Source organism: Callospermophilus lateralis, chromosome X, assembly GCF_048772815.1.
Source record: "Callospermophilus lateralis isolate mCalLat2 chromosome X, mCalLat2.hap1, whole genome shotgun sequence".
Taxonomy (NCBI): domain Eukaryota; kingdom Metazoa; phylum Chordata; class Mammalia; order Rodentia; family Sciuridae; genus Callospermophilus; species Callospermophilus lateralis.
In genome coordinates, this window is record NC_135325.1 from 51,796,765 (window position 1) to 51,823,763 (window position 26,999).

At 34.3% G+C, this 26,999-nt stretch overlaps 1 protein-coding gene and 1 non-coding gene across 3 annotated transcripts in view; both read left to right on the forward strand.

Annotated features, from left to right (window-relative positions):
* Nucleotides 1–26,999, forward strand: part of Tex11 (testis expressed 11) — a 285,555-nt gene that overhangs the window by 145,568 nt on the left and 112,988 nt on the right. For both annotated transcript variants that reach the window (XM_077106381.1, XM_077106382.1), the window contains 3 exons: nt 5,814–5,965; nt 8,783–8,868; nt 15,067–15,204. In XM_077106381.1, coding sequence (XP_076962496.1) covers nt 5,814–5,965; nt 8,783–8,868; nt 15,067–15,204 — 376 coding nt within the window. The remainder of the gene's footprint in view (nt 1–5,813; nt 5,966–8,782; nt 8,869–15,066; nt 15,205–26,999) is intronic.
* LOC143639572 (small nucleolar RNA SNORA8) lies at nt 18,500–18,639 on the forward strand. The gene has a single exon (XR_013154720.1). It is a non-coding gene; the product is annotated as a small nucleolar RNA SNORA8 (small nucleolar RNA).

Genomic DNA, 26,999 nt, shown 5'->3' on the forward strand with positions numbered 1-26,999 from the left:
ACCACTGATACAGAAGAGAAGACAGAGAGAAGTCCATACATCTACAGTCACCTGATCCTTGACAAAGGTGTCAAAATCATCCATTGGAGAAAAGACAGCCTTTTAAACAAATGGTGCTAGGAAACTTATTATCCATAGTAGAAGAATGAGACTAGATCCTTATCTCCCATCCTGCACAAAAGTCAATTCAAAAATGGATCAAAGACCTAGGAATTAGACCAGAAACTATATAACTCCTAGAAGAAAATGTAGGGTCAACACTCCAGCATAGAGGCTCAGGCAACAACTTTCTCATTAGGACCCCTAAAACTCAGGAATGAATGCCAAGAGTTAATAAATAGAATGACACCAAATTTAAAAGTTTCTGCAGAACAAAGGAAACAATTAAGAATGTGAAGAGAGAACCTATAGAATGGGAGAAAATCTTTGCCTAGCTACTCTTCTGACAGAGAATTAATATCCAGAATATATAAAGAACTCAAAAACTACCACCCCCCCATAACCCAATTAATTAATAGGCAAATGAACTAATAGATATTTCTCAAAAGAAATACAAATGGCCAACAAATACATGAAAAATATTCAACATTATTAGCAGTTAGGGAAATACAAATCAAAACTACCCTGTACCTACAAAAATATGGAAAAAATAAATAAAGGGCCCAGAATATAGCTCAGTGGTAGAGTACCTCTGGGTTCAATCCCAGTATTGGGATAAAAAATAAACAATTTTATTAAAGCTACAATCCAGTGCATATATTTGGAATAAGTATACAATTCAAGAAGTTTTGACTATACATACACAACGTGCATGTGTACACACACACACACACACACACACACACATGCTTATGAACCCATTATCAAAATCAGGATAATAAACATTTATCAACTCCAAAAGTTCCTTGTGACTATTAATAGCCTTTTTATCTCTCCTTCATTGGACAACTATTAATCAAGAAATGCCACTATACATTGTTTGTATTTTCTAGAATTTTATATAAATGAAATACAGCATTATTCATTTTAGTCTGACTTCTTTCTCCACCTACCCCCGTACTGGTGATTGAATCCAAGACCTTGAACATACTAGGCAAGTGTTCTACCATTGAGCTACTCCCCCTCCCCTGCTCGCTTGTATATGTATGTGTGTGTGTAGGAAAAGGGGATATCACTTATTATAATATTTTATTTATTTAGTAATTATTATTATTAAGTAGTGCTGAGGATTGAACCCGTGCCTCACACATGCTAGGCAAGCGCTCTACTGCTAAACTACAACTGCAGCCCCACCCCACCTGATTTTTTAAATTTTATTTTGAGAAGGAGTCTTGTTAAGTTGCCCAGACTGGCTTCAAATTTGTAATCCTTCTGCCTCAGCCTCCAAGTAGCTGGAATTTTAGGTATATGCCACTGATTCTTGTTCATTCTGGCTTCTGTCCATAATTTCTTGAGGTCCCTTCATGTTGTTGCATGTAGCTATTGTTCATTTTTTTTTTTTATTCTGTGAAGTATTCTGTGACCGATATGCCACAATTTGTTTATCTATTCACCTGCTTGTGGACATTTTGATGGTTTCCAGTTTGGGACAATTCAATAAAGCTGCTATGACCATCCAGGTGCATATCTTTATGTACATGTGCTTTCATTTGCCTTGGTAAAGACCTAGAAATGAAATGGCTAGTCTAGATGGTGAAGTATATGTTTAACTTTTCAAGAAATTGCCAAACTCTTTTTTCAAAATAGTTATAACTTTTTATTTCACATTTCAACCAGCAATATATGAGAGTTCCAGTTCCTCTGTATTCTGGCACAAATTGAATATTGTTAGCCCCTTCTCATTTAATAGGTGGAATTATATCACATTTTGGCCTTAATCAGCATTTTATAATGGCTAATAATGTTGAACATTTTTCATAAGCTTGTCATTCATGTGTTCCTTTTTGTGAAATTATTTTCCAGATCTTTTAAAAATATTTTTAGTTGTTGATGGACCTTTATCTTATTTACTTATTTATATGCAGTGCTGAGAATCGAACCCACTGCTTCACACATGAGAGGCAAGCACTCAACTGAGCTATAACTCTGGCCCTCTTTTGCTCATTTTTAATAGTTGTTTTCTTAGTATTGAATCAGAAACACCTTTCAGTATTTTGTAAACAAGATCATTTAAAAATTTTATTGAAGTATATAATTGATATTTTACATATTCAAGGCCAACAATGTGATATTTTGATATATATGTACATTGTAAAATAATTATCACAATCAAGCTAATTAACATATCCATACCTCACATAGTTACCTTTTTGGGGGTGAAAATACTTAAGATCTACCATCTTAGCAAATTTCAAGTAAAAATTATTATTAACTATAGTTACAATGCTATACATTAGGTCTCCAGAACTTATTCATCTTGTCATTGAAAGTGAGTACCCTTTGACCAACATCCCCCATCCTGGTAACCACTATTCTATTCTCTGTTTCTATGAGTTAGATTTTGTTAGATTCCACATAGAGGTGAAGTCATACAGTAATCATCTTTCTGTGTCTGACTTACTTTATTTAACATAATTTCCTCCAGGTTCATCCATGTCATTACAAGTGAGAGAGTTTCCTTGTTTTTAAGGATGAACAATATTCTGTTTTATATGTAAATACACCTTGTGTTAACATTCATCCATTAATGGACATTTTGGTTGTTTACATATGTTGACTATTATGAATAAAGCTGCAATGAACAGGGGAGTACATATATCTCTTTAGATATAATTTTACTTTCTTTGAATATATACCCAGAAGTGGGATTGCTGGCAGTTCTATTTTTAATTTTTTGAGGTATTTCTATACTATCTTCCCTAATGGCTTTAACAATTTATATTTTCACCAACAATATATAATGGTTCCCTTTTCCCCATATCCTCATGAACACTTGCTATCTTTTGCCTTTTTTAAATAATATCCATTAACACTGTGAAATGATATTTCATTGTGGTTTTGATTTGCATTTCCCTGATGATTAGAGATGCCGGGCACATTTTCATATATATGATCATCATTTGTATGTCTTCATTGAAAAAAAAAGTCTGTTCAGGTCTTTTGCCCTTTTTAAACTAGGTTATGGGAGTTTTTTTTTTAATTTTTATTTTTATTAATTTTTATTGTTGGTTGAAGGTTATGGGAGTTTTGCTATAGAGTTGTATATATTTTAGATATTAATCTCTCATTGGATATATGGTTTGCAAATATTTTCTCCTGTTTTGTGTGTTGTTGGTTTCATTTTGTTGATTGCTTCCTTTGCTCTGCAGAAACTTTTTAGGTTTATGTAGTTCCATTTATTTCTGCTTTTGTTGCCTGTGCTTTTGGTGTCCTATCTAAAAAAAAAAAATCATTGCCAAGAGCAATGTCAAGGAGCTTGTGACCTATTTTATTATTCTGAGAGTTTTATTGTTTCAATTATTACACTTCTACATATGTCTTCTACATATGTTAGGTTGATTTTTGTGTGTGTTGTACAATAAGGGTCCATTTTCATTGTTTTGCATGTGGATGTCTTGTTTTCCAAACACCATTTTTTGAAGAGACTGTACTTTTTTCACTGTGTTCTGTGTGCCCTTGTCAAAAAATAGTTGATTGTATATTATGTCTAAGTTTTCTTGTGGGCTCTCAATTATGTTCCATTTATCTATGTGTCTGTTTTATGCCAATACCCTGTTATTATGATTACTATAGGTTTGTAGTATAATTTAAAATCAGAAAATGTGCCGCTTCCAACTTTGTTCTTTGTTTTTAAGACGTCTTTGGTTATTTAGGTTCTTTTGTGGTTCCATGTGGATTTTAGCATTGTTTTCTCTATTTTAGTGAGAAATGCTATTGGAGTTTTGATAGGGATTACCTTGAATCTATAGATTACTTTAAGTGGTATAAACATTTTAGCAACATTAATTCTTCTAATCCAGGATCACAGAATATATTTCCACTTATTTCTGTCATCTTCTATTTCTTTTATCATTGTCTTATAATTTATGGCTTACAGATCTTTCTTTAAATTTATTCTTAAGTATTGCATATTTTTTTCACAATAGAATAAATTGAGTTGTTTTCTTGATTTCCTTGTTGGATATTTCATTGTAATATAAGAAATGCTACTGATTTTTTTATGTTGATTTTGTATCCTGAAACTTCACTGGATTTGTTTATTCTCACCACTTTTTGGTGGATTATTTTTTGGGGGTAGGGAGTACAGGAGTACAGGGAATTAAATCTAGGGATCCTTAACCATTGAGCCACATTCCCCACTTGTTATGTTTTATTTTGATACAGGGTCTTGCTAAGTTGCTGAGGCTGATTTTGAACTTGCAATCCTCCTGCCTCCTATTTAGTAGATTCTTCAGGGTTTTCTACATGTAGGATCAATTACTTCTGCAACCAGAGACAATTATTTTAGTACTCACATTTAGCTTCTGAATCCATTTTGGGTTAATTTTTATACATGAGTTATGGTAAAAGTCCAATATCGTTCTTTTGCATGTGAAAATTCAGTTTTCCCTGTGGAAAAGGACAGTCCCTTCACCATTGAATGGACTCTACACCTTTGTCAAAAATCATTTGACCATTTATATAAAGGTTTATATCTAGGTTTTCTATTCCATTTCATTGGTCTGTTTTTGGATTTGGATTTATTTTAGACCAGTTACATACATTTTGATTACTGTAGCTTTTTAATCAGAAAACATGAATCTTCCAACTTCCTTTTTTAAGATCGTTTTGGTTATACAGGGTTCCTTGAGATCCCATATGAATTTTAGGATGGAGACGGATATTTTAATTTCCTCAAAAACGTCATTAGTATTTTAATAGAGATTGACTAAATCTGTAGATAACCTTGGAATTATTGACATTCTAACAACATTAAGTCTTCCAGTCTATGCACTGTTGGCATTTTTAAAAAATATTTTTTAGTTGTTGATGTACCATTTATTTATTTATTTATTTATATGTGGTGCTGAAGATCGAACCCAGTGCCTCATACATGCTAGGCAAGTGTGCTGCTATTGAGTCACAACCCCAGCCCCAGCACTATTGGCATTTTTAAAATACTGGTGTATTTTTTGGTAATCAAACAAAAAGAGTCATTGGTGAAAGGAACTGGTAAATTTCTCATGTCAGTTCATGCAACTTTACTAGATCTCAGTTACCAGTTTTTAAAAATTGGCATCATTTCCAGGAGAAGGCATAGATTAGAGATTAGGAGAGAAATTATTATTTTTTAAATATTTAATTTTTACTTATAGGTGGTAACAATATCTTTCATTTTTATATTTATGTGGTGCTGAGGATCAAACCCAGTGCCTCACACATGCTAGGCGAGCGCTCTACCTTTGAGCCACAAACCCCAACCCAGGAGAGAAATTATTGACTGTAGATGTTCATGACAAAAATATTTTGGACTTAATTCAACTGAAATTAAATGATTTATTATTGACAAATAGGTTTATTTAGATGTTTAACATCAGTTTACTTAAGCTTGGATATACTTATGTTTTTGGTACTGGGGATTGAACTGAGGGCACTTGACCACTGAGCCCCATCCCCAGCCCTATTTTGTATTTTATTTAGAGACAGGGTCTCACTGAGTTGCTTAGTGCCTCGCTGTTGCTGAGGCTAGCTTTGAACCCGCGATACTTCTGTCTCAGCCTCCCGAGCCACTGGGATTACAGTCAGATATACTTTTATCTGGCTTATTTTGTTTATGCTGAAATAAATGTTAGTTCTTCTGTTGACATCGCTTAAAATTATATCTTTTTGAACAGAGAATCTGTTGGATTTCATTTCCTGAAGACTATCTGTGAACATTTTAAGTCATCAGAAAATATTGGGAAAGCTGTATTGTTCCACATCGACATGCTTTTACAAAGGAAAGAAGAATTGCTTGCGAAGGAGAAGATTGAAGAAATCATTATGGGTCAGTAGGATTTCTGCAAGTGTTTTAGAAAGGTGTTAATCTGCATATAATTCTAAGATAGTTGTCAGAGCAATAGCAAAATCCTGAAGTCAGGGCTGGGGATGTGGCTCAAGCGGTAGCGCGCTCGCCTGGCGTGCGTGCGGCCCGGGTTCGATCCTCAGCACCACATACAAAACAAAGATGTTGTGTCCGCCGATAAATAAAAAATAAATATTAAAAATTCTCTCTCTCTCTCCCCCTCTCTCACTCTCTCTTTTAAAAAAAAAAATCCTGAAGTCAATAGATTTCTTGTACTTCTTTTTTTCTCCCTAATATTCTTTAACAGTAACACCTTACCTATGTAGATTTCACAAATTTGATGAGCTAGAATGATAATGTAGGCAAAAATAACAAAACAACATCAAAAATAAATAAACTTCTGATTTCTTTAAAAAAATTATTAGTTGCTGATGGACCTTTATTTACTTATTTATATGTGGTGCTGAGAATCGAACCCAGTGCCTCACACATGCACCCTACCACTGAGCCACAACCCTAGCCTCTAAACTTCTGATCTTAAAGCTCACATGGAGTGGAAAATTGTGAGATTACAAGCCTATTTTCATGTTTCAACCTTGCTATCAAATTAGATGTGTGCTTTTGGGCAAGGCAATATCTCTGGACCTTGTTTTGTTCTACTATAAAATGAGGATTATGAATAAAATTCCAGGTTGTTAGACTTCTATTTAATAGCAGTATTCCTTTGTGATGTAATTTTATATGAACCCTACCCCAGATAAAGTAGATTAGTTTTTCTAGTTACAGAGATAAAGAGCTAAATTTGCTTAGTAGTCCTCAAACCCTTCTCCACTCTATAGAATCTCTATACCTTAAAGAACACAGATGATATGATCCCTTTCTTAAAAAATTCTCTCCCTTACCTCACCCTTCCAACTCTATACATGTATAGAGATAGTCACTAAACTTTAACACAGGTTTATTCTGACTAGTGACACTTAATGTATTGCTTTCTTCTATTTATACTTTGCCATATTGCTTAAATTCTTATATGCATCATGTTTTTATGAAAGCAAAGTGATTAATATTTTTAAAAGGAAATCATTTGACTAGATTCTATGAACCATATTTTAGTGATGACACCCTCTTTCTAGACCTTCACTAAGGATTTAGTTATTTTTAGATCTGATTTTGATAACCTTTTATTATCTGGTTTTATTCATAGCATATTACAAACAGAGAAAAGGTATGCAGAGAAATACACAGGTAAGGGAGGAAAAAAAACCTACAAAAATTTTAAAACATAGATTCAGGTGTGCTGGGCAAGTGCTCTATCATTGATCTATATCCCCAGCCCCAAATATTTTTAAAAATATAGTAATTTGTACTATGCAATAACTCTCAAAATCATCAATGTGATATATATACACACATGTATTTATATTTTTAAAAATATTTATTTTTTAAATACTTATTTTTTACTTATAGGTGGTCACAATATCTTGCATTTTTATATTTATGTGGTGCTGAGGATCCAACCCAGTGCCTCACACATGCTAGGCTAGCACTCTACCTTTGAGCCACAAACCCCAACCCAGGAGAGAAATTATTGACTGTAGATGTTCATGACAAAAATGTTTTGGATTTAATTCAACAGAAATTAAATGATTTATTATTGACAAATAGGTTTATTTAGATATTTAACATCAGTTTACTTAAGCTTGGGTATACTTATGTTTTGATCCCTTTCAGTATGTGTTTATGACTAGCTTACTGTGAGGTATTAATGATGCAATAAAATACAATAGTTTTAAGTGTTGTTGACCTTATTGAATGGTAAAGAAAATATTAAATTTTGCTTATAAAATAGGAAGTATCTTTAATTTTTAGAAAATTTAAGAACTTTCATGAAAAGATTTAGACTTTTTAAATGACAATATTTTATATTTAAAAAAGTAAACTGTTAGTTAACTAGAAAACTTGCTATTACAGAACAACTCATCTTTCTAAAATTCCACTTAGGAAATATTTTGTTGTAATATCAAATTATACACTTATAAATCAAAGTATTATGGTGTTTTAAGTGGATACATCAGGTAACCATTTACACTCTTGTGACTATTTTTAATTAAGTCATGCCACAAACTACATTTGCTGACTCGGCTAGGGAATCAGAGATTCTTAGCGTTCTAATAAAAAATTTTGTAGAAATTGATGTTTTGTGCCAAAGGGACAGAAGAAAAGTGGTATAGAATTCTATTATAGTTTAAACTTTACCTTAATGTGCTGATGTATTTGAACCCTGTAAATGTCTACACCAGAAATAATCAGGCACAAGTTACAATTTAACCTAATAAAGTTTATTTGTAAGTGTGGTCTTAAAGTATTTTACCAAGGCTTAAAGGTATAATTGGCCTTTCTTGTGAACTTGATCTGATCTATTTAGTACATAATGATATAAACACTTCTTATTAATGATTTCTGGCATTGCTGTCTGCTCATTCACAATAACCTTGTTAAGGTACCAAATGATGATCTAATTTGGAACATGGAAAATAAGTTTAAAAGAGACTAGGCTGGAAATCTATCACAGACTGATGGGAGAATTACTGTGGTTCTAGAAAACTCTGATTGCATTATATAATCAATTTTGGTGGTAAACCTAAAATTGATGATGAAAACCTGTCTGAATTTGATTGTTTTTATAGCCATTACGTAAAGATTATAGGCTTTGAGTATAGTTAGAACTCTTTGTTTAATGTAATAGATCTAAATTCTTGCTTTCAGAACTTAGGGGGTTTTTGTTTTTGTGTTTTTCAGGTCACCAAACAGGAAGTCAACTGACAACAGAATTAGTAGGCTGGTTACAAAACATTCTGTGGAACAAAGCTGCCAGAAGTTTTGAGGTTTGGGAGTACATTATTTTCATTCTCTCTCCACTGCAACAAATAAAACTTTGTTCACTATAAGAATCATAGGGCATCAAATTCCTTAATAGTTTCTCTCTTTTTAAATACTATCTATTTACTAAATATTCAGTGTGGAGTGCTAGTGGGCATTGTACAAAAAGTTTATTCAAAAATGGAAGACATGGCTCAGAGGTAGAGCATTTGCCTAGCATGCATGAGGCACTGGGTTTGATCCTTGACACCACATACAAATAAAATATATTGTGTCCACCTATAACTAAAAAATAAATATTTAAAAAATGGAAGACATGATTCATTTCCATTGAGAATTGTAGTATAGCAAAATGACATCACTGATATTAAAATCCAGGAATGTAATTTATTTTAATATGAGGGACAAGAAAGAGGAATTTTGTTACCTTAAAAAAAGTATGAGGGGGCTGGGGATGTGGCTCAAGTGGTAGCACGCTCGCCTGGCGTGTGTGTGGCCCGGGTTCGATCCTCAGCACCACATACAAACAAAGATGTTGTGTCTGCCGAAAACTAAAAAATAAATATTAAAAAAATTCTCTCTCTCTCTCTCCCTCTCTCTTTCTCACTCTCTCTTAAAAAAATCCTTTTAAAAAAAAAAGTATGAGGCCAAGTAGGTATTTATGGAGTTGACAGCTCCATAAATACCTACTTGGCCTCATACTTAAAAGCATTTTAAGAGAGAGATGAAAAATTAAGAGAGAGATGAAAAAAAGAAAAACTTTATGAAACAATCCAGGTTTCCTGAAGAGAAATTTGAAACTAAAGATACATTGATTTTTTTTCTTTTTTTAAAAATGTGTTCTTTTTAGATATACATGATGAGAGTATTTTGACATATTATACACATGTGGAGATACATTGATTTTTAAAGCAAAGAACAATCACTCATAATCCTGGTCATTCTTAAAATGTTATATATTCCTTGTAATCTTCTTGTGTATTTGTATATTTGCATATGTAAATAAAATGGCACATACTTTATAAAAAGTTTGAACTGAGGATGCAGCTCAGTGGCAGAATGCCTTCCTAGCATGAGCAAGGCCCAAGGTTTGATCAGTAGCTCAGGAAGGAAGGAAGGAAGGAAGGAAGGAAGGAAGGAAGGAAGGAGGGAGGGAGGGAGGGAAGGAAGGAAGGAAGGAAGGAAGGAAGGAAGCTATGGTATGCTTCTACCTCCAACCAATATGTGGTAATAGAGAACAGTTATGTCCCTGCTTGAACAATACCCTTCCAAAAAAAAAAATACAAGACATGAAATGAAAAAAATTAATGATACTGATGATCAGGCAGTGAAGAATGATCCCTGGGAAATAGGAAACATGATGAATACTACAAATGTATAACTTACTGCCTTTAGTTTCCAGGCTATAACTTGGGAAAGGGAACTGAATTGTAACCTTCCAGGCATCCTTATTTGGGGAGATAATACTGAGAATCTAGGGAGATCTAGTCATCTAAAGTTCATAGTACAGAGAATCAGAGAGGGGTGCATAGCAAAAGAGAGAGAGAGAGAGAGAGAGAGAGAGAGAGAGAGAGAGAGAGAGAGAATCCCAGCTGGGCATGGAGGTGTACACCTGTAATCCCAGCAGCTCAGGAGGCTGAGACAGGAGAATTGTGAGTTCAAAGCCAGCCTCAGCAAAAGTGAGGTTCTAAGCAATTCAGTGAGATTCTGTCTCTAAATAAAATATAAAATAGGGCTGGGGATGTGGCTTTGAGGTGGAGTACCCCTAAGTTCAATCCCAAGTAGCAAAAAAGAGAGAGGACTGGGGCTGTAGCTCAGTGGCAGAGTGCTTGCCTGGCATGTGTGAGGCACTGGGTTCGATCCTTAGCACCATGTAAAAATAAATAAAGGCATTCTTACCATTTATAAGTACAAATTTTTTTATTAAAAAAAATCCCAGTCTTAAGAAGGTCCTCCTCCAGTGTTTAATAGAGGGTGTAACCATCTAAAATATTAAGAGGATAAGTACCTGGCACTCACATACATCTGGGCATAGAGCCCTTTTTTTTTTTTTTTTTTGATTTGTTTTTGTGGTGCTGGGGATGAAACCTGGAGCCTTTTGCATGCTACATAAGTGATATACCGCTGAACTACCTCCCCAGACCACTAGAACCTGTTCTTACCACTCAGACTGGAAAATCTCTAATTCATGGGGCACTGGATAGAGAACTGAGAAGAGTCTTGCCTCAGTAGTAGGGAATAATTAATACCTCACTGAGCCCTGCTCCAACCCAACTTAAAAAAAAATAATTTAAGTGCGTTGTGAAAGGATCAGATTGATCCCAAAGAATTTAATTGCTTCCTACAGCAGACTTTGAGAATTTTTAAAGCTATACAGAACATCCAGAAAGGTAAAGTTCACAACGTTTGGCATCCCGTAAAATAGCCAAGCACACAAAGAGGCAAGGAACACAATCTATAGTGAAAACAGTAAGCAATCAATTGAAACTGACCCACATATGACATAGAAGATTAGAATTAATAGAAAGGGACATTAAAATATTTCTTATGATTATATTCCATACATTTAGAAAGCTAAGCAGAGGCATAGAATATATAAAACTACCCAAACCAAACTTCTAGAGATGAAAATTTAATTTTTAGGATGAAATTAATATCAGATAGTATTAACATCTGATGAGACATTGTAGAATAAGATTGGTGAACTTGAAGTAATAGCAAAGAAGTGACCCAAACGAAATACACAGAAAATAAAAACCTTAAAAGAGTATCAGTAACATGAGGTAGCCAAATATATGAGTAATTGGAATTTTCAAATGAAGAGGGAGAGAAAAGTATTTGAAGAAACAGTGACCGAAAAATCTAAACCCACAGAGTCAAGAATCTTAACAAACTCCACATGTAAGGAAAATAAAACTACACCAAGGCACATAATGATCAAATTGCTTAAAACCAGTGACAGAAAATATTGTAAGAGTAGCCAAGAAAAATTATACCCTACATATAGAAGGTGGAATGAGATGAACATCATTACCCTAGGTACACGTATGACTGCACAGAGAAATGAAAAATTGTGCTGCAATTATTATCAAAATGCATTCTGCCTACATATATACCTAATTAAAAATAAATAAATTAATAAAAAATTAAGAAGAACATCAATGCAAGCAAGAACTCAGTTGAGCAATATCTTTAAAATAATGAAAGAAGGGGCGGGGGCTGGGGCTGGGGCTCAGCGGTAGAACACTCACCTAGCATGTGCAAGACATTGGATTTGATCCTCAGCACCACATAAAAATAAATAGATAAAATAAAGGTATTGTGTCCAACTACAACTAAAAAAAATTTAAATTTTTTGTAAATAATGAAAGAAAACCTTGGCAACTTAGAATTCTATACCTGATGGCAAACATTGTTTAAAAATGAAACAGTTGGTGGAAATGTAAAATGGTGTAGTCACTATGGAAAATATGTCAAAAAGAATTAAAAGCACAACTTTTTTTTCCATACTGGGGATTGAACCCAGGGCCTGGCACATGCTAGGTAAGCATTCTATCACTGAGCTATATCCCCAGACTTTTTTTGTATTTTGAGACAGGATCTTACCGAATTGCCCAGACTGGCTTCAAACTTGGAGTCCTCCTGTCTCAACCTTCCAAATAGCTGGGATTACAGGTGTGCATCTCTGTGCCCAGATAAAGCACAATCTTGGGATATTTGTACACCCATACTGACAGCAGAACTGTTCACATTATTCACAAGATGGAAACAATCAAGTTCCATCAACAGATAAATGGATAAACAAAATTTGGAATATATAGCCAGTGGAATATTATCCAGCCTTAAAATATTGATGAATTCTGATACATGCTTAAACCATAAGGACACTATGCTAACTGAAATAAGCCAGACACAAAAAGACAAATAAGGTATGATTCCACTTGTAGACGTATCTATAGTAGTAAAACTCAGAGAGACAAAGTACAATGGTGGTTGCAAGGGGATTGGGGGAGGAAGAAAGAAGGAATTATTGTTTACTTTTTTTTCCTGATGCTGGCAATGGAACCCAGAGCCTCATGAATGCTACACATGCACTCTACAAATAAATTATATCCCTGACTCCCAGAGTTTCAATTTTGTGAGATGAAAAAAATTTGGATATTGATAATGTGAATATGCAAACCGTGGTATATCCATGTATTTTTTTTTTTTTTTGAAATGCTGGGGATTGAACCCAGAGCCTTGTACATGGGAGGCAAGCACTCTATCAACTGAGCTATATCCCAAGCCCATATCCATATATTTTATTTTATTTTTTCATATTTATTTTTTAGTTTTTGGTGGACACAACATCTTTATTTTATTTTTATGTGGTGCTAAGGATCGAACCCAGCGCCCCGCGCATGCCAGGCGAGCGCGCTACCGCTTGAGCTACATCCCCAGCCCTCCGTATATTTTAAATGCTTTTGAGTGATAAAAAGAAAAGAACTATTGATCCATAAAAACGGGGAACAAAGTTTAAGAAACAAGGAATTGTACACCTAAGACAAGGAAACAGAATCCCTTATAAGAGCATGTAGTGACCTAGGACTTACACATAATTTCTGCAAAATAAAATGGTATTCTTTTTCTCTTTTAGAGGGCCTTTATTTATTTCTATACTGAGAATATGAAAAACCACTTTAGAATTCCCCTTTTCCTATTGATTCTTTGTCTTTCCCCTCATTTTCTAGTCTTGATGAATGATTTTTTTTTTTTAGCCTTCACTTTCAACCCTGAAAAAGAAAGGTAGTGTTTTACCTGCTCAACACAGGGGTTTCTACTTGAAAAGGGCATTTATTCCTTAAAGGACCTAATGATTCATGTCCTTAACTGAAAACTATGAACATTCTTGATAATGTAGAGGGGACTCATTTACCTTACCTTGGTGTTCATAAGTGATCTAAGTTTTCTGAGATTTAAAAAAAAAAAAATCCAGGGCTGGTGTTGTAGCTCAGTGGTAGAGCGCTTGCCTAGCACATGTGAAGCACTGGGTCCAATCCTCAACACCACATTTTAAAAAATCAATAAATAAAATAAAGGTATAAAAATACAGACTATTTCTATTAGATTTTTCTTTCTTTCTTTTTCTTTTTTTTAATTGATTTTATTTTTTAAATACATGACAGCAGAATGCATTACAATTCTCATTACACATATAGAGCACAACTTTTCATATCTCTGTTTATATATAAAGTATGTTCACACCAATTCATGTCTTCATACATGTACTTTGGATAATTATGTCCATCACATTCCACCATCATTGTAACAGATTTTTCTTTCTTAAAATTAAGAGGCCATTCTTTAGCTGTTGGAAATGGTGACCTACTCCCCTAAGTTTGTTTCTTAAATGGAGTGCTGAGGACCGAACCCAAGGCCTTGAGTATGCTAGGCAAATGTTGTTCCACTTAACTATGGCCTCAACCCATTAGATTTTTCTTAATAGGTTATTACCACTGAAAAATTTAAAGTGAACTCAAAAGAAAAAAAGTTTTGTATAAAAGCACAGCAGCATTTATTATAATAGTGAAAAACCTGGAAACTCATTAAATGTCCAACATTATGAAAATAAGAAAATTATGATATATTAATTATATTAAATGTTATATATCCCTTAAATTAACTGTGAAACTACATAACAATACAGTTTATTATGTATAAAACAAACTTAAATGGAAAAAATAGATCATGAAATTGTATATAAGCTATGATTATAACTTTAAGTACACAAAAGGATAAAGTTAAATGGAATATAAAATAATGAAAATGGCTGTATTAGCATGGTGATTTATGGATATTCTCTTAAAATTTTTTTCATTGTTTTAATACCTTTTAAAATTGTGAATTTTCTGGGGGTGATTCACTATCTTAGGCTTTTTTATTTTTTATGTGAAATACCTTTTTTTCAGTTTTATACATTGAACCTTGTGCATGCTAATCATGTTCTCTCTTACTGAACTATACCTACAGCCCCTAAAATCTCTAATGTGTGGGAAAAATAAAATAGAACAAACTTAAAAATTTTTAGAAAGTGTTTGCGTTTTGGTTGCCTAAAAAAGAAACTAGTATCATTTTTGTTTGCTTATAGAGATGAATTGGGAAAATTAGGGTCAAATGTAAAGATATATCTGTGATTTTATTTTTTCTTTTTTAAACTTTAGGTCCAAAATTATGCTGATGCCCTACAATGGTACTATTATTCTCTGACGTTTTATGGATTTGGTCAGCTAGATCTGGATTTAGCCAAGCTGCAGAGGAATATGGCTTCCTGTTACCTGCATTTGAAACAACTTGATAAGGTCCTTTGATTTATCTATTTTCAGAGGCAGCAAATGTTCTTATATACAGTAGCAGAGACATGTGGTGTTATAACTTCTCAGCTGTATAGGATGTTTGAGCGTTCCTTCATATAGAACAAGGTCAAATTGACATTTTCTTGATTTGTGCGTTGTAAACATTAAATGGGATTTTCCAAAAGGAGAAAGAATTTGAAAGACTGTTAGTTTCATTAGTTACTGTTTACTTTTTCCACCCTATTCTGAAAGGTAATATGTCATCCAAACCTCTGAAGTTATCTGCTACTAATCATCTGCAATATTGTACTAGGAAGCAGATTAAATTTTAATATCTTTCTTTTTCTTAAACATTCATTGAAAGAAAGTACAAGAAGCCATTCTTTCACTTTGGGGTTATTGTCTCTTGCTTTTCTAACCACTTTAGAAAACATTTAGTAATTGACTCCTTAGTAAGACAAAATTCTAGAATATAAAAAAGATAAAAGCTTTTTAAAGATAAAGCCATCAGTGCTTTCAATAGTGATTGGGACATTTCTTCCTTTGGGTTATCATATAGTATGCACATAATAGGGGTATTGGCTCTTGCAGGAACAAAAAGCTAGAAGGACAAGTGTGAACTCAATGAAATATGAATGTTTTTTGTTGCCTTTCAAATTTTAATGTCAGGTTTAGGGGAGATATATGATTAACGATAGTGATTGCAGACATTTTCTTTGAAGGTCTGTTTATTGTTGAAAGATTAAATATTTTAGATTTTCTTTGAAAGATTAAATACTTTAGATTTTCTTTTAAAATAATATTTACTATTTAGTTTATATGTCATGAATTCATTGCCCAGAAAAGAAGTTGAAATGTTACTTAATTTATCGTATTTCTTCATAGTATCATTTAACTGTGTCAGAACAATAATTGCCTACTATTTGCTTTAAGACCTGAAAAGAAGATGATACTCAAATTTTATAACTTTCATAATTTGTGACACATTAGGCCAGATAGATTGGGAAGAACCTGGACCCAAAGGTAGAAATGCCATGTAGGGAATGCATTAAACTGTAGACCATCTTTCAGGAAGATATCCAAATCAGCTAGTCAAGATAGGGAAAAAAAGCACAATACTAGATCCTTGGCTAGGCTCTGAATTTATATAGATAAGCAAGGCATAGTTGCTTTCTACTTGGCCAAGCAGGGTATCATAATGGGCAGATAAGCAGAACATGACAAATGAGAGAAAATTAAGTGTTGGAAATAGTTCATAAGCCAGACACACTCGTAGTTGGCATCACACAGCAGGCAACAGACTTGAACTGAGATCTGGACTCAGAGGCAATACTCAGATATTTGAGGCATGGCATTGTTTATAGATGAACCAGGAGGAATAAGCTAGGGCTCCATTACTAAAGGAACTGGTATAGAATACCTGCATAAAGAGCTATACTGAGATAAAATTGCCAGCAGAGGAATACAGGTTGACAATGTTCCCAGACTTGAAGCAAGTACATTTTTATTTATTTTTTGTGCTATTAGGGATTGAGCCCAGGGCCTTGTGCCTGTAAGGTAAGCATGTTGCCACTGAGCCCCATACCCAACCCTAAGGAGTACTTCTTAAATCTATTCTAACAAGCGTCAAGTTTGGAACTAGAGCTTAGTGTAGGACTGAACCTATAATTGGGAGTTCAAATGTTGTTAGGAGTGAGTAGAATAGGAAAGCGGGAGACCAGGTGTATCTTAATAGCATAGACTCTGTGTGCAACTATCATTTAAGGCCCAATTGGTATTGAAGCCAAAGTTTATTTTGAGTATGTCCAAGGTAACCTTATTGGTTACTGTTAGTGTATTTCTCACTTGCATCCTTCCTGTCTTAAATTTAGGAGACATTGCTTGAATACTCTCCACATGTGGGGAATACTCTCCCATGTACTAGTATAGGCAAAAAGGTGAAAATATACACAGTCTGTAAAGCTTTTATATTTGCACCAAGCCAATGTCTGGCCTTTGTTAATTTTTATTGTCTGCTTTTTACATTCCTTCCTTTGAGCTGCTTGGACATTATTGTTGTTTTTTTTAAATATGATTTTAGTTGTAGATGGACATAATATCTTTATTTTATTTATTTTTATGTGGTGCTAGAATCGAACCCAGTGCCTCATACATGCTAGGCAAGGGCTCCACCATTTACAGCCCCAGCCCTGCTGGAACATTGTTGGGAAATTTTATGAAGCCATACTTATTGGATCTTCTAAAATTATGGTTTTTTTAAGCTAGGCAGTGAATAATACTGACTTTTGTTGACTTTCTTTTTTTGTTTCTTTTTCTTCTTCTTTTTTAATCTTTTATTTTTGTATTTTACAGTACTGGGGATTGAACCCAGGGGTGCTCTACCACTGAGCTACATCTCTAGCCCCTTTTTAATTTTATTTTTAAAATTTTGAGACATGTTGTCACTGAGGCTAGCCTCAAACTTTGATTCTCCTGTCTTGGCCTCCTGAGTTATTGTGATTACAAGTGTGCAACACCATGCCTAGCTTCTTGCTCACTTTCTATCATCCTCCCCACAGTAATGATTCTAAAACATTTTTCTGCCCTTGAGCCCCTCTCTTTTCTCCTTTGTTTTATCAAAAGATTTTAATATGATTGTGATTGACTGAGCTTGTATCCAATGACATGAAGTTTATCAGTGTGTCTCCTCTTTACACATCCTTCTGTCTTGTCTCAGAGCAAGAATTACTTTTCTCTGGTAACTATTCTACAGGTCTCAATCCTATCTTTTTAATCTTCCTCTATTGTTCCTTTCCCCTGTTGCTACAATTATTTGGGCATCTTCCTTATTAAGAAACCTTCCTTCGGGCTAGGGTTGTAGCTCACTGGTAAATCGCTTGCCTAGCACAAGTGATGCACTGGGTTCAATCCTCTGCCCTGCATGTAAATAAATAAAATAAAAGTTCATTTACAACTAAAAAGATATCTTAAAAAAAATCAACTTTCCTTCAACCTTAGTCATTCTCCTCAAACTTCAGTTCTATACATGTCCTTTCTTTCATTGCAAAACTTTCCAGCCCCGAAGTACTGTTTATATTTTTTCAGTCTTCATCATTAAAAAATTATTTATTGACTATCTACTATATATTCAGAACCATTTGGGGGCTTGGGGACATACTCAGTGGTAGAATATCTGACAAACTTGTGTAACACCCTGGGTTTCATCCTCAGTACCCCCCCAAAAAAAACACACACACACAAGGTTTAATACTGTTTTGGCATTGGGGATATAGTAATGGACAAAATAAAAATTTAAATACGTTGCACTGCATGGTATCTGCACTCTGCAGTTTCCTCCTGGCGGTATGTTCAAAGGATGGTGCAATAGAAATTCAGTATCGGGCATTGTTGGTTTTCTTGGCTTTATGCATGTTGAACCTGTTATTTCTATTGTTTACAGCATTTGTATAGTTCTTTATACTGGTTCACTTTGACACTATCTTCAATAATAAGACATAAAAAGCTAAATATTTATATATTTTACATGAGACAATGTTAAACAATATAGTGTAGGGCTGCCGGTGGAGCTTAGTGGTAAAGTGCATGTTTAGCAGGTATGAGGCCCTGGGTTCTATCCCCAGCACCAAAACCAAACAATATTGTAGTTTTATATGCATAAACTCTACCTTTGGAGAGTTTATATAACCTTAAGCCCAATATTCTAATTTTCTTATATTTGAGGACTTTGAAGTTTGTGGTTGGTGCAAGTCATAGACTTGAATGTTCTTGAGCAGGATGTAATGAGCTTGGGTTCTAAGTGTAGAAGCAATTTGTTACACTTTTTTTTTGGTACTAGGGATTGAACTTGAACTCAAGGGCACTCAACCACTGACCACTTGCCCAGCCTTATTTGTATTTTATTTAGAAACAGGGTCTCACTGAGTTGCTTAGGGCCTCACTTTTGCTGAGGCTGGCTTTGAACTTGCTATCCTCCTGTCTCAGCCTCCCAAGCCACTGGGATTACAGGCATGCACCACTGTGCCCAGCATCACACTTTCATATAATGAGATCTTAAAACCTTAATGTTGGTTGATAAATGAATCATTTTGGTTATTGTATAAAGTTAGGGTAATGTACAATTGGATACTCTTTAAGTATAGAAATCCTATCCTCAGGCTTGCAACTGAAGTTTAGGTACACAAGTGGCATTCATACTACTTAGATTGATGAAACTAAAGCAAAATTTCTAACTACAGGGGCTGGAGTTGTGATCAGAGGTAGAGCGCTCACCTGCCATACGTGAGGCATTGGGTTCAATCCTCAGCACCACATAAAAATGAAATAAAGATATTGTGTCTACTTATAACTAAAAAATAAATATTTAAAAAAATTCAAACTACAGATTATCTATAATATTTTCAATATCCTGTTGCAACACATGACTAAACTGATCAGGGTCACTCCAAGTGAATTTTGCTGACTGAATAAAGACAGATACAGAAAGTACCTTTTTGGGTTCAGTGACCACTCCTCAGCCACAGCTCCCACAAGCGGGGGCAAGGCAGGCAAGAAAGAGAAAAAACACGCCTGGAACCCAGGTTTTATTGGGGAGAAGCCATTCAAATGAGACAAGGGTAGGGTTACAAGAAACAAGTAGGTGTAATTCAACACCCACTCCTGAAGCTGCACTTCTCTTATCCTAGTGAAGGTAAGGTCCAATTGCATTGCAATGTTCAGTACCTCTTTACTCAGGACTTAAAGGTGTGTACATAGATCCTGTTCAGAGTGGCTCCCGACAATATCCATAAAAATTGAGACTATTTATAGACTGTTTTTTATACAACCTGAAGGGGAAACAACTATTCTTCACGTGCTGATTACATATTGTTTCTATTTACTATATACGCTTCTAAAAATCATGGCTTTCCACTATAGGACTGAAAAGAGCTTTAAATGTAATCAGTAAATGTAAACAGTAAATGTAATCGCATGATGTTCACTAGATGGCACTGTGGCTTCTGTTTGTACTGTATTGGCCTCACTGATTTTGAAGTTATTTTGTATTGCTTAGATATATATTGCATTTCCCACAAATATATCCTTATGGATGTAAAATAAAAAGCACTTAAGAAAATATCAGATGAAGGTGAATTGTGGCTCATTTGATGCAGGCGTAATGTACAAATACCCTAACTGGGGTTTTGAATAAAGTCAACAAGTATTTATTGAATGCCTAATCTGTGTCTGATACTATTAAAAAAAAGTAGAAGATATGGGCTGTTCTACAGATGAGCTTAAGATATTAATGCAGAATTGAGATTTACACATATAAAATACTTAGAAAGTAATAAAATATTATGTGCAATCATGTGTCAAATACTGCATGGTCTTAAAATAGGAATAGGAAAATGAGGGAATTTTATGAATATTGATTGAGTATACACATGACCTGAAGTTGAAAACAGTAACTGATACATTAGAAGACAGTGTCAGCTCTGAAGGCTGAAATAATGAGCCCAAGATAAAGACAAACAGGAAACAACAAAACATCCTATACTTGTATCCCCCAAACCAACTATACAAGAATAAAATAGATAAAATGTGGTTTTAACAGAAGCATATATAAAGCACAGGGCTTTTTGCTTTCTGTGAGCTCAACAAAAGCCAATAATACTAAGAACATTCTCCCAAATTAGACTGAATCAATTGAAATGCAGTTGGTCTTCCATATCTGTGGATTCCCCATCTGTGGATGCAACCAACAGCAGATTAAAAAAAATTGCATGCTAAATTCATACAGACTTGTATTTTTGTCATTATTTCTTATACAACTCTGTGTAAAAACTATTTACATTGTATTAGGAATTATAAGTAATTTAGGAATGATTTGAAGTACACCGAGGATGCAAGTAGGTTATACGCAAGTAAGAGACTTGAGGATTCACAGATTTTGGTATCCATGGGGTGGGAGTATGCTATTGGTGGTGGTGTGTTGGTATTAGAACCAACCTCTCACAGATTCTGAGGAGGGACTGTATAATGCACAGAGGGAGTAAAGTGGCAATTACTCTCTTTTCTACTTTAGTTAGAGCCTATCTGAAGTAAAGTGTTGGACTAGGGGCAACAGTTTTGAAGAGGCATATTGAAAAACCCGAACATGCTAAGAAGAATGTACTCAAAGATGATGAGAACACTAAAACCCTTCTTATTTGAAGAAGAGTTAAAGGAGTATAAAGGGTGAAAATGGAAGACTTGGGGGAAGCATGATAGCTTTCTTCTAATATTTGAATTTATTTCCATTGGTGAGACCCACAAGGGATGAGATTTTGGATCATCATAGACATTTTCTAGCTGGGTGTGAGGGCACATGCCTATAATCCCAGCAACCCAGGAAGCTGGGGCAGGAGGATTACAAGTTTGAGACCAGCCTCAGCAATTTACCAAGACTCTTTCCAAAATAAAAAAAAATTTAAAAAGCTGGGGCTGTAGCTCAGTGGTAGAACCCCCATGGGTTCAGTCTCCAGTACTACAAAAAATGAAATAAATATATGTAAAAAAACACTTTCTAGTGATTAGAATTATGCAAAAAATAAGGTGGATATTATTTTTTAAGTAAAATTGTTTTTGATTTTTAACCTTTATTTATTAATTATGTGTTGCTGAGGCTTGAACCCAGTGCCTCACATGTGCTAGGCAAGTGCTCTACCACTGAGCTACATCACCAGCCTGGATATTCTTAAGATATAATGAATTTGCTCTCCTTGAAAGTATTTAAGCGGAGACTGAATGGCTGCTTGGTGTGAATGTTACAGAGGAGATTCAAATATCAGAAGAATTTTTTTTAAACTAAGACGACTTTGAGGTCTCCTCTAACCATGTTGTCCTAAGATAGTATTATTTGATAACATCTGTTATAGTTGAAGATTTTTAGAGGATCAAATTTAAAGATTATTGAATTTTAGAACAAAAGAGATATAAATCATTGGTAGATTCTTGCTAAAATAACTTCATTGAAATATTATTTATATACAAAAATGCATTCATTTTAAGTATACAGGTACTTGATTTTGACAAATTTAAGCGTACCCCAATGTAGCCACTACCATATTCTAGATATAGAATATTTTCTTTATCCTAAAAGCTTCTCTCGTGCTCCTTCTCAATCCCGACTTTCACTCCCAGCCCCAAGCAATGACTGATAAGCTTTCCATCACAATAACTTAAATTGTCTTTCCTAGAGTTTCATATAAGTGTAATCATACAATATGTACTTCATTTTTTCCTTTTTTGATCTGACTTCTTTCATACAGTTTAGGAAGTCATTCATGTTGTTGCATGTATCAATAGTTTGTTCCTTTTTGTTGCTGGGTACTATTCCAATGTATGGATATATCATAATTTATTCATCCATATGTGGATGGATATTTTGGTTTTTGAGGCTATTATAAATAAAGCTACTATGAACATTCAAGTACATGCCTTTGGGTATCTTTTTCCTATGTAATTTATTTTTTTTATTTATTGGTTCTTTTGAGTTATACATGACAGTAGAATCCATTTTTATATAACTATACAAGCATAGAATATATCTTATTCTACTTTGGCTCCCATTCTTGTGGATGTCTTTGATTGTGGATTCACTGTGATGTTTTCATATATATACATAGAGAAATTGTAAGATTCATTCCACTGTCTTTCTTGTTCCTATCCCCCCTCCCTTCTTTCCATTCCCAATTATCTAATAACCTGAACATGTATTCTCCCCCACCTTTGGATATGTTTTGATTTCTCTTGACCAGATATCCAGAAGTGAAATTGCTGGTTCATATGGTTAGTGGATTTTAAAGTTTGTGAGGAACAGTTGAAACCAGATGTGGTGATGCCTACCTGTAATCCCACCAACTCAGGAAACTGAGGCAGGATGATCATAGTAAGTCTGATGCCTGCCTGGACAACTTAGTGAGATCCTGTCTCAAAATGAAAAAGGACTGGGGCTATATAGCTCAGTGGTAAAGCAACCCTGGAATCAATCCCCAGTACCAAACCTCAACCAAAACCAAGAAACTGTTGAGCAGTTTTTCAAAGCATTTGGACCATTTTACATTTCTGCCAGCAATGGGTGAGAATGTCAGTTTATCCACGTCCTTGTCAACATATGGTATTTTCAATCTTTTATGTTTCATCTACTCTAGTAGGTGGGTTGTGGGATTTAACTTATGAAGTAAAATTTATTATATTTTTCTTTTGTGGTTTAGGTTTACTGTGTCTTCTCTAAGAAATCCTTGCCTACCCCAAGATAGCAAATGAAAACCTTTATTCTAGAGATTTTATAGTTTAAGCTTTTATGTTTAGGTCTGGGATCCAGATTGAGTTAATTTGCATGTGTACATGCATGTGTGTTTATGTCTGTGTGATAGGGATGAAGGTTCATTTTTTTCCGTATAGATATCATATTTTTCTAGCACCAATATTGAAAGACTATCCTTTCCTCATTGAATTACCTTGGCACTTTTCTCAAAAATCAGTTGATCGTAAATGTTTAGATTCGTTTCTGCACTGTATTCTGTTCCATTGATTGTATGTACCTCCTTATGCTAAGATCTCATTCTATCAGTTATCATAGTTTTATATTAAGTTCTAAAGTCAAGCTGTGTAAATCCTCAAATTTGTTTTTATGTAGAATCATTTTGGTTATTCTAGGTCCTTTATTATTTCCACATTGATTATAAAATTGGCTTGTCAATTTTTGAAAAAATGCCTGCTGGTATTTTGATTTGGATTGCATTGAATCTTTATACCAACTTGGGGACAGTTAATATGTTAACAGTATTTAGAATTACAATTCATTAACTTTACCTAGCTGTTGTCTATTTGTTTAGGTCTTTTTAAGTTTCTCTCATCAATATTTTATAGTTTTCAATGTAAAATTTTTGCATATATTTTGTTAAATTTATCCCAAAGAATACCTGTTCTTGATATTACAAATGATTTTGATTTTATTAATTTCAATTTCCAGTTGTTTACTGCTAGCATGTAGATATTCAGTTGATTTAAAAAAAATGTGGTAAAGGCACATGTAACAGGATTTATTATCTTTTTTTGGCAGCGGCAGGGGGCAAGTACCAGGGATTGAATTTGGGGGCACTCAACCACTGAGCCACATCCCCAGCCATATTTTGTATTTTATTTGGAGACAGGATCTCACAGAGTTGCTTAGCACCTTGCTTTTTTTTTTTTTTTTTTTTTGAGAGAGAGAGAATTTTTTTTAATATTTATTTTTTTAGTTTTCGGTGGACACAACATCTTTATTTTATTTTTATGTGGTGCTGAGGATCGAACCCAGCGCCCCAAGCATGCCAGGCGAGTACACTACCGCTTGAGCCACATCCCCAGCCCACCTTGCTTTTGCTGAGGCTGGCTTTGAACTTCCTTCCTCAGCCTCCTGAGCCAGTGGAATTACAGGCATGTTCCACGGTGCCCTGCTCAGAATTAATCTCAACCATTTGTAAGTGTACTTCAATGTTATTAAGTATAGACACATTGTGGTGAATCCATCTTTACTGCCCATCTTTAGAACTCTTTTCAGCTTGCAAAACTGAAACTCTGTACCCATTAAACAACAATTCCTTATTCCCCTCTGCCAGTTGCCCCTGAAAAGTACCATTCTATGTTATGTCTGTATAAACTTGACTACTTTAAGTAGGTACCCAATATAAGTGTAACCATATAGTATTTATCATTTCATTACTAATTTATTGCACTTAGCACAGTATTCTCTATATGGTTCATCCATGTTGCAGTGTGTGTCATAATGTCCATTTTTTTAAAAATCTTTTTTTAGTTGTAGATGGACCTTTATTTTATTAATTTATTTTTATTTGGTGCTGAGGCTCAAACCCAGTGCCTCACACATGCTAGGAAAATGCTCTACCACTGAGCTACAGCCCCATAATGTCCATTTTTAAAAAAATATTTATTTTTTAGTTGTAGTTGGACACAACACCTTTATTTTATTTATTTATTTATTTATGTGCAGGGCCTCGCACATGCTAGGCGAGCACTCTATCACTGAGCCACAACCCCAGCCCTATGATATTCATTTTTAAGGCTAAATCTTATTTAAATAACACACACCCACACACATATTATTTCTTTTTTTTTTTTTTTTTTTTGGTACCAGGGATTGAACTCGGGGGCACTCGACCACTGAGCCATATCCCCAGCTCTGTTTTATTTAGAGACAAGTTGCTTAGCACCTCACAGTTGTTGAGGCTGGCTTTGAACTTGCGATCCTCCTGTCTTAGCCTCCTAAACCACTGGGATTACAAATGTCAACCTCTGTGCCTGGCACCCACCTACACACATATTCTTTATCCATTCTGCTTGATGGGTTGCATCAACCTTTTGACTATTATGATTAATATTGGTGAACATGGTTATATAATTATCTGTTCAAGTCTCTGTTTTTTTGTTTTTGTTGTTTTTTTTTTGGTACCAGGAATTGAACCCAGGGGCACTTAACTACATCCCCATCCTTTTTTTGTATTTAGAGACAGGGTCTCACTAAGTTGCTGAGGCTGACTTTGAACTCATGATCCTCCTCCCTTAGCCTCCTTAACCACTGGGATTACAGGCATGTGCCACAGTGGCCATCTTGTTTAAGCCTCTTTCAAATTTTTTTTTTTGCATATTTTAAGAGTAGAATTCTTGGGTCATATGGCAATTATACATGTAATATTTTGATCAGCTATCATACACCATTTTCCTTAATGGCTATAACATTTTACATTTCTACCTGCAGTCCACATATATTCCAATTTCTCCACATCCTAGTCAACACGTACTATTTTCTAGTTTTTTTTTTCCATCCAAATAGCTATGAAATTGTCTCTTACTCTGTTTTTGACTTGTATTTCCCTAATGATTTGTGATGTTGAGTATCTCCTCACATGCTTATTGACTATCTATCTGTATCTTCTTAGGAGAAAAGTCTATTCAAATGCTTGTCCATTTAAAATTGGATTATTTTATAGTTTTTTACTTGTAGGAAGTCTTTTTTCCTGATATTAAACCCATATCCATATATGATTTTAAAATATTTTCTACCTTTCTGTGAATTGTCTTTTTCTTCATAGTGTCTTCTGAAACACACAAGTTATTTTTTTATTTTTTTATTTTGATGAATTCTAATTCTATTTTTTTCCTACTTTGCCTGTGGTTTTTGTGTGGTATCCAAGAAATTATTGCCAAATATGATGTCCTAAAGGTTTCCCTCTATACTTTCTTCTAGGAGATATATAGTTATGGGTCTTATGTTTAGTTCTTTGATTCATTTTGTGTCAATTTTTGTATGTGATGTTAAGATGTAAGGATCCATATGGAATATGGATATCCTGTTTCTATAACACCTTTGTTGAGCAGATTATTCTTTTCCCAATGAGTGGTCTGGGCATCGAGGTTGAAAATTATTTCACCATATATAAGGGTTTACTTCTGGGCTCTTTATTATATTCCATTGCTTTATATGTCTGTTCTTATCCAGTAATATACTGTTTTTATTACTATGGATTTGTAACTATCTAAATCAGCAAATGTATTAAAACTTTGTTATTTTTAAGATTGTTCTTGGTTACTTTGGGTCCCTTGAGAGTTCACATGAAGTTTAGCATTGGCTTTTTTAGGGGAAAAAAAAAGACCTTGGGATTTTCATATAGATGCATTGAATCAGTAAATCACTTTAGGTGTCTTCATTTCTTTTTTGTGTTTTATTTTTTTGGAGGGGGTACCAGGGATTGAATTCAGGGGCACTTGGCCACTGAGCC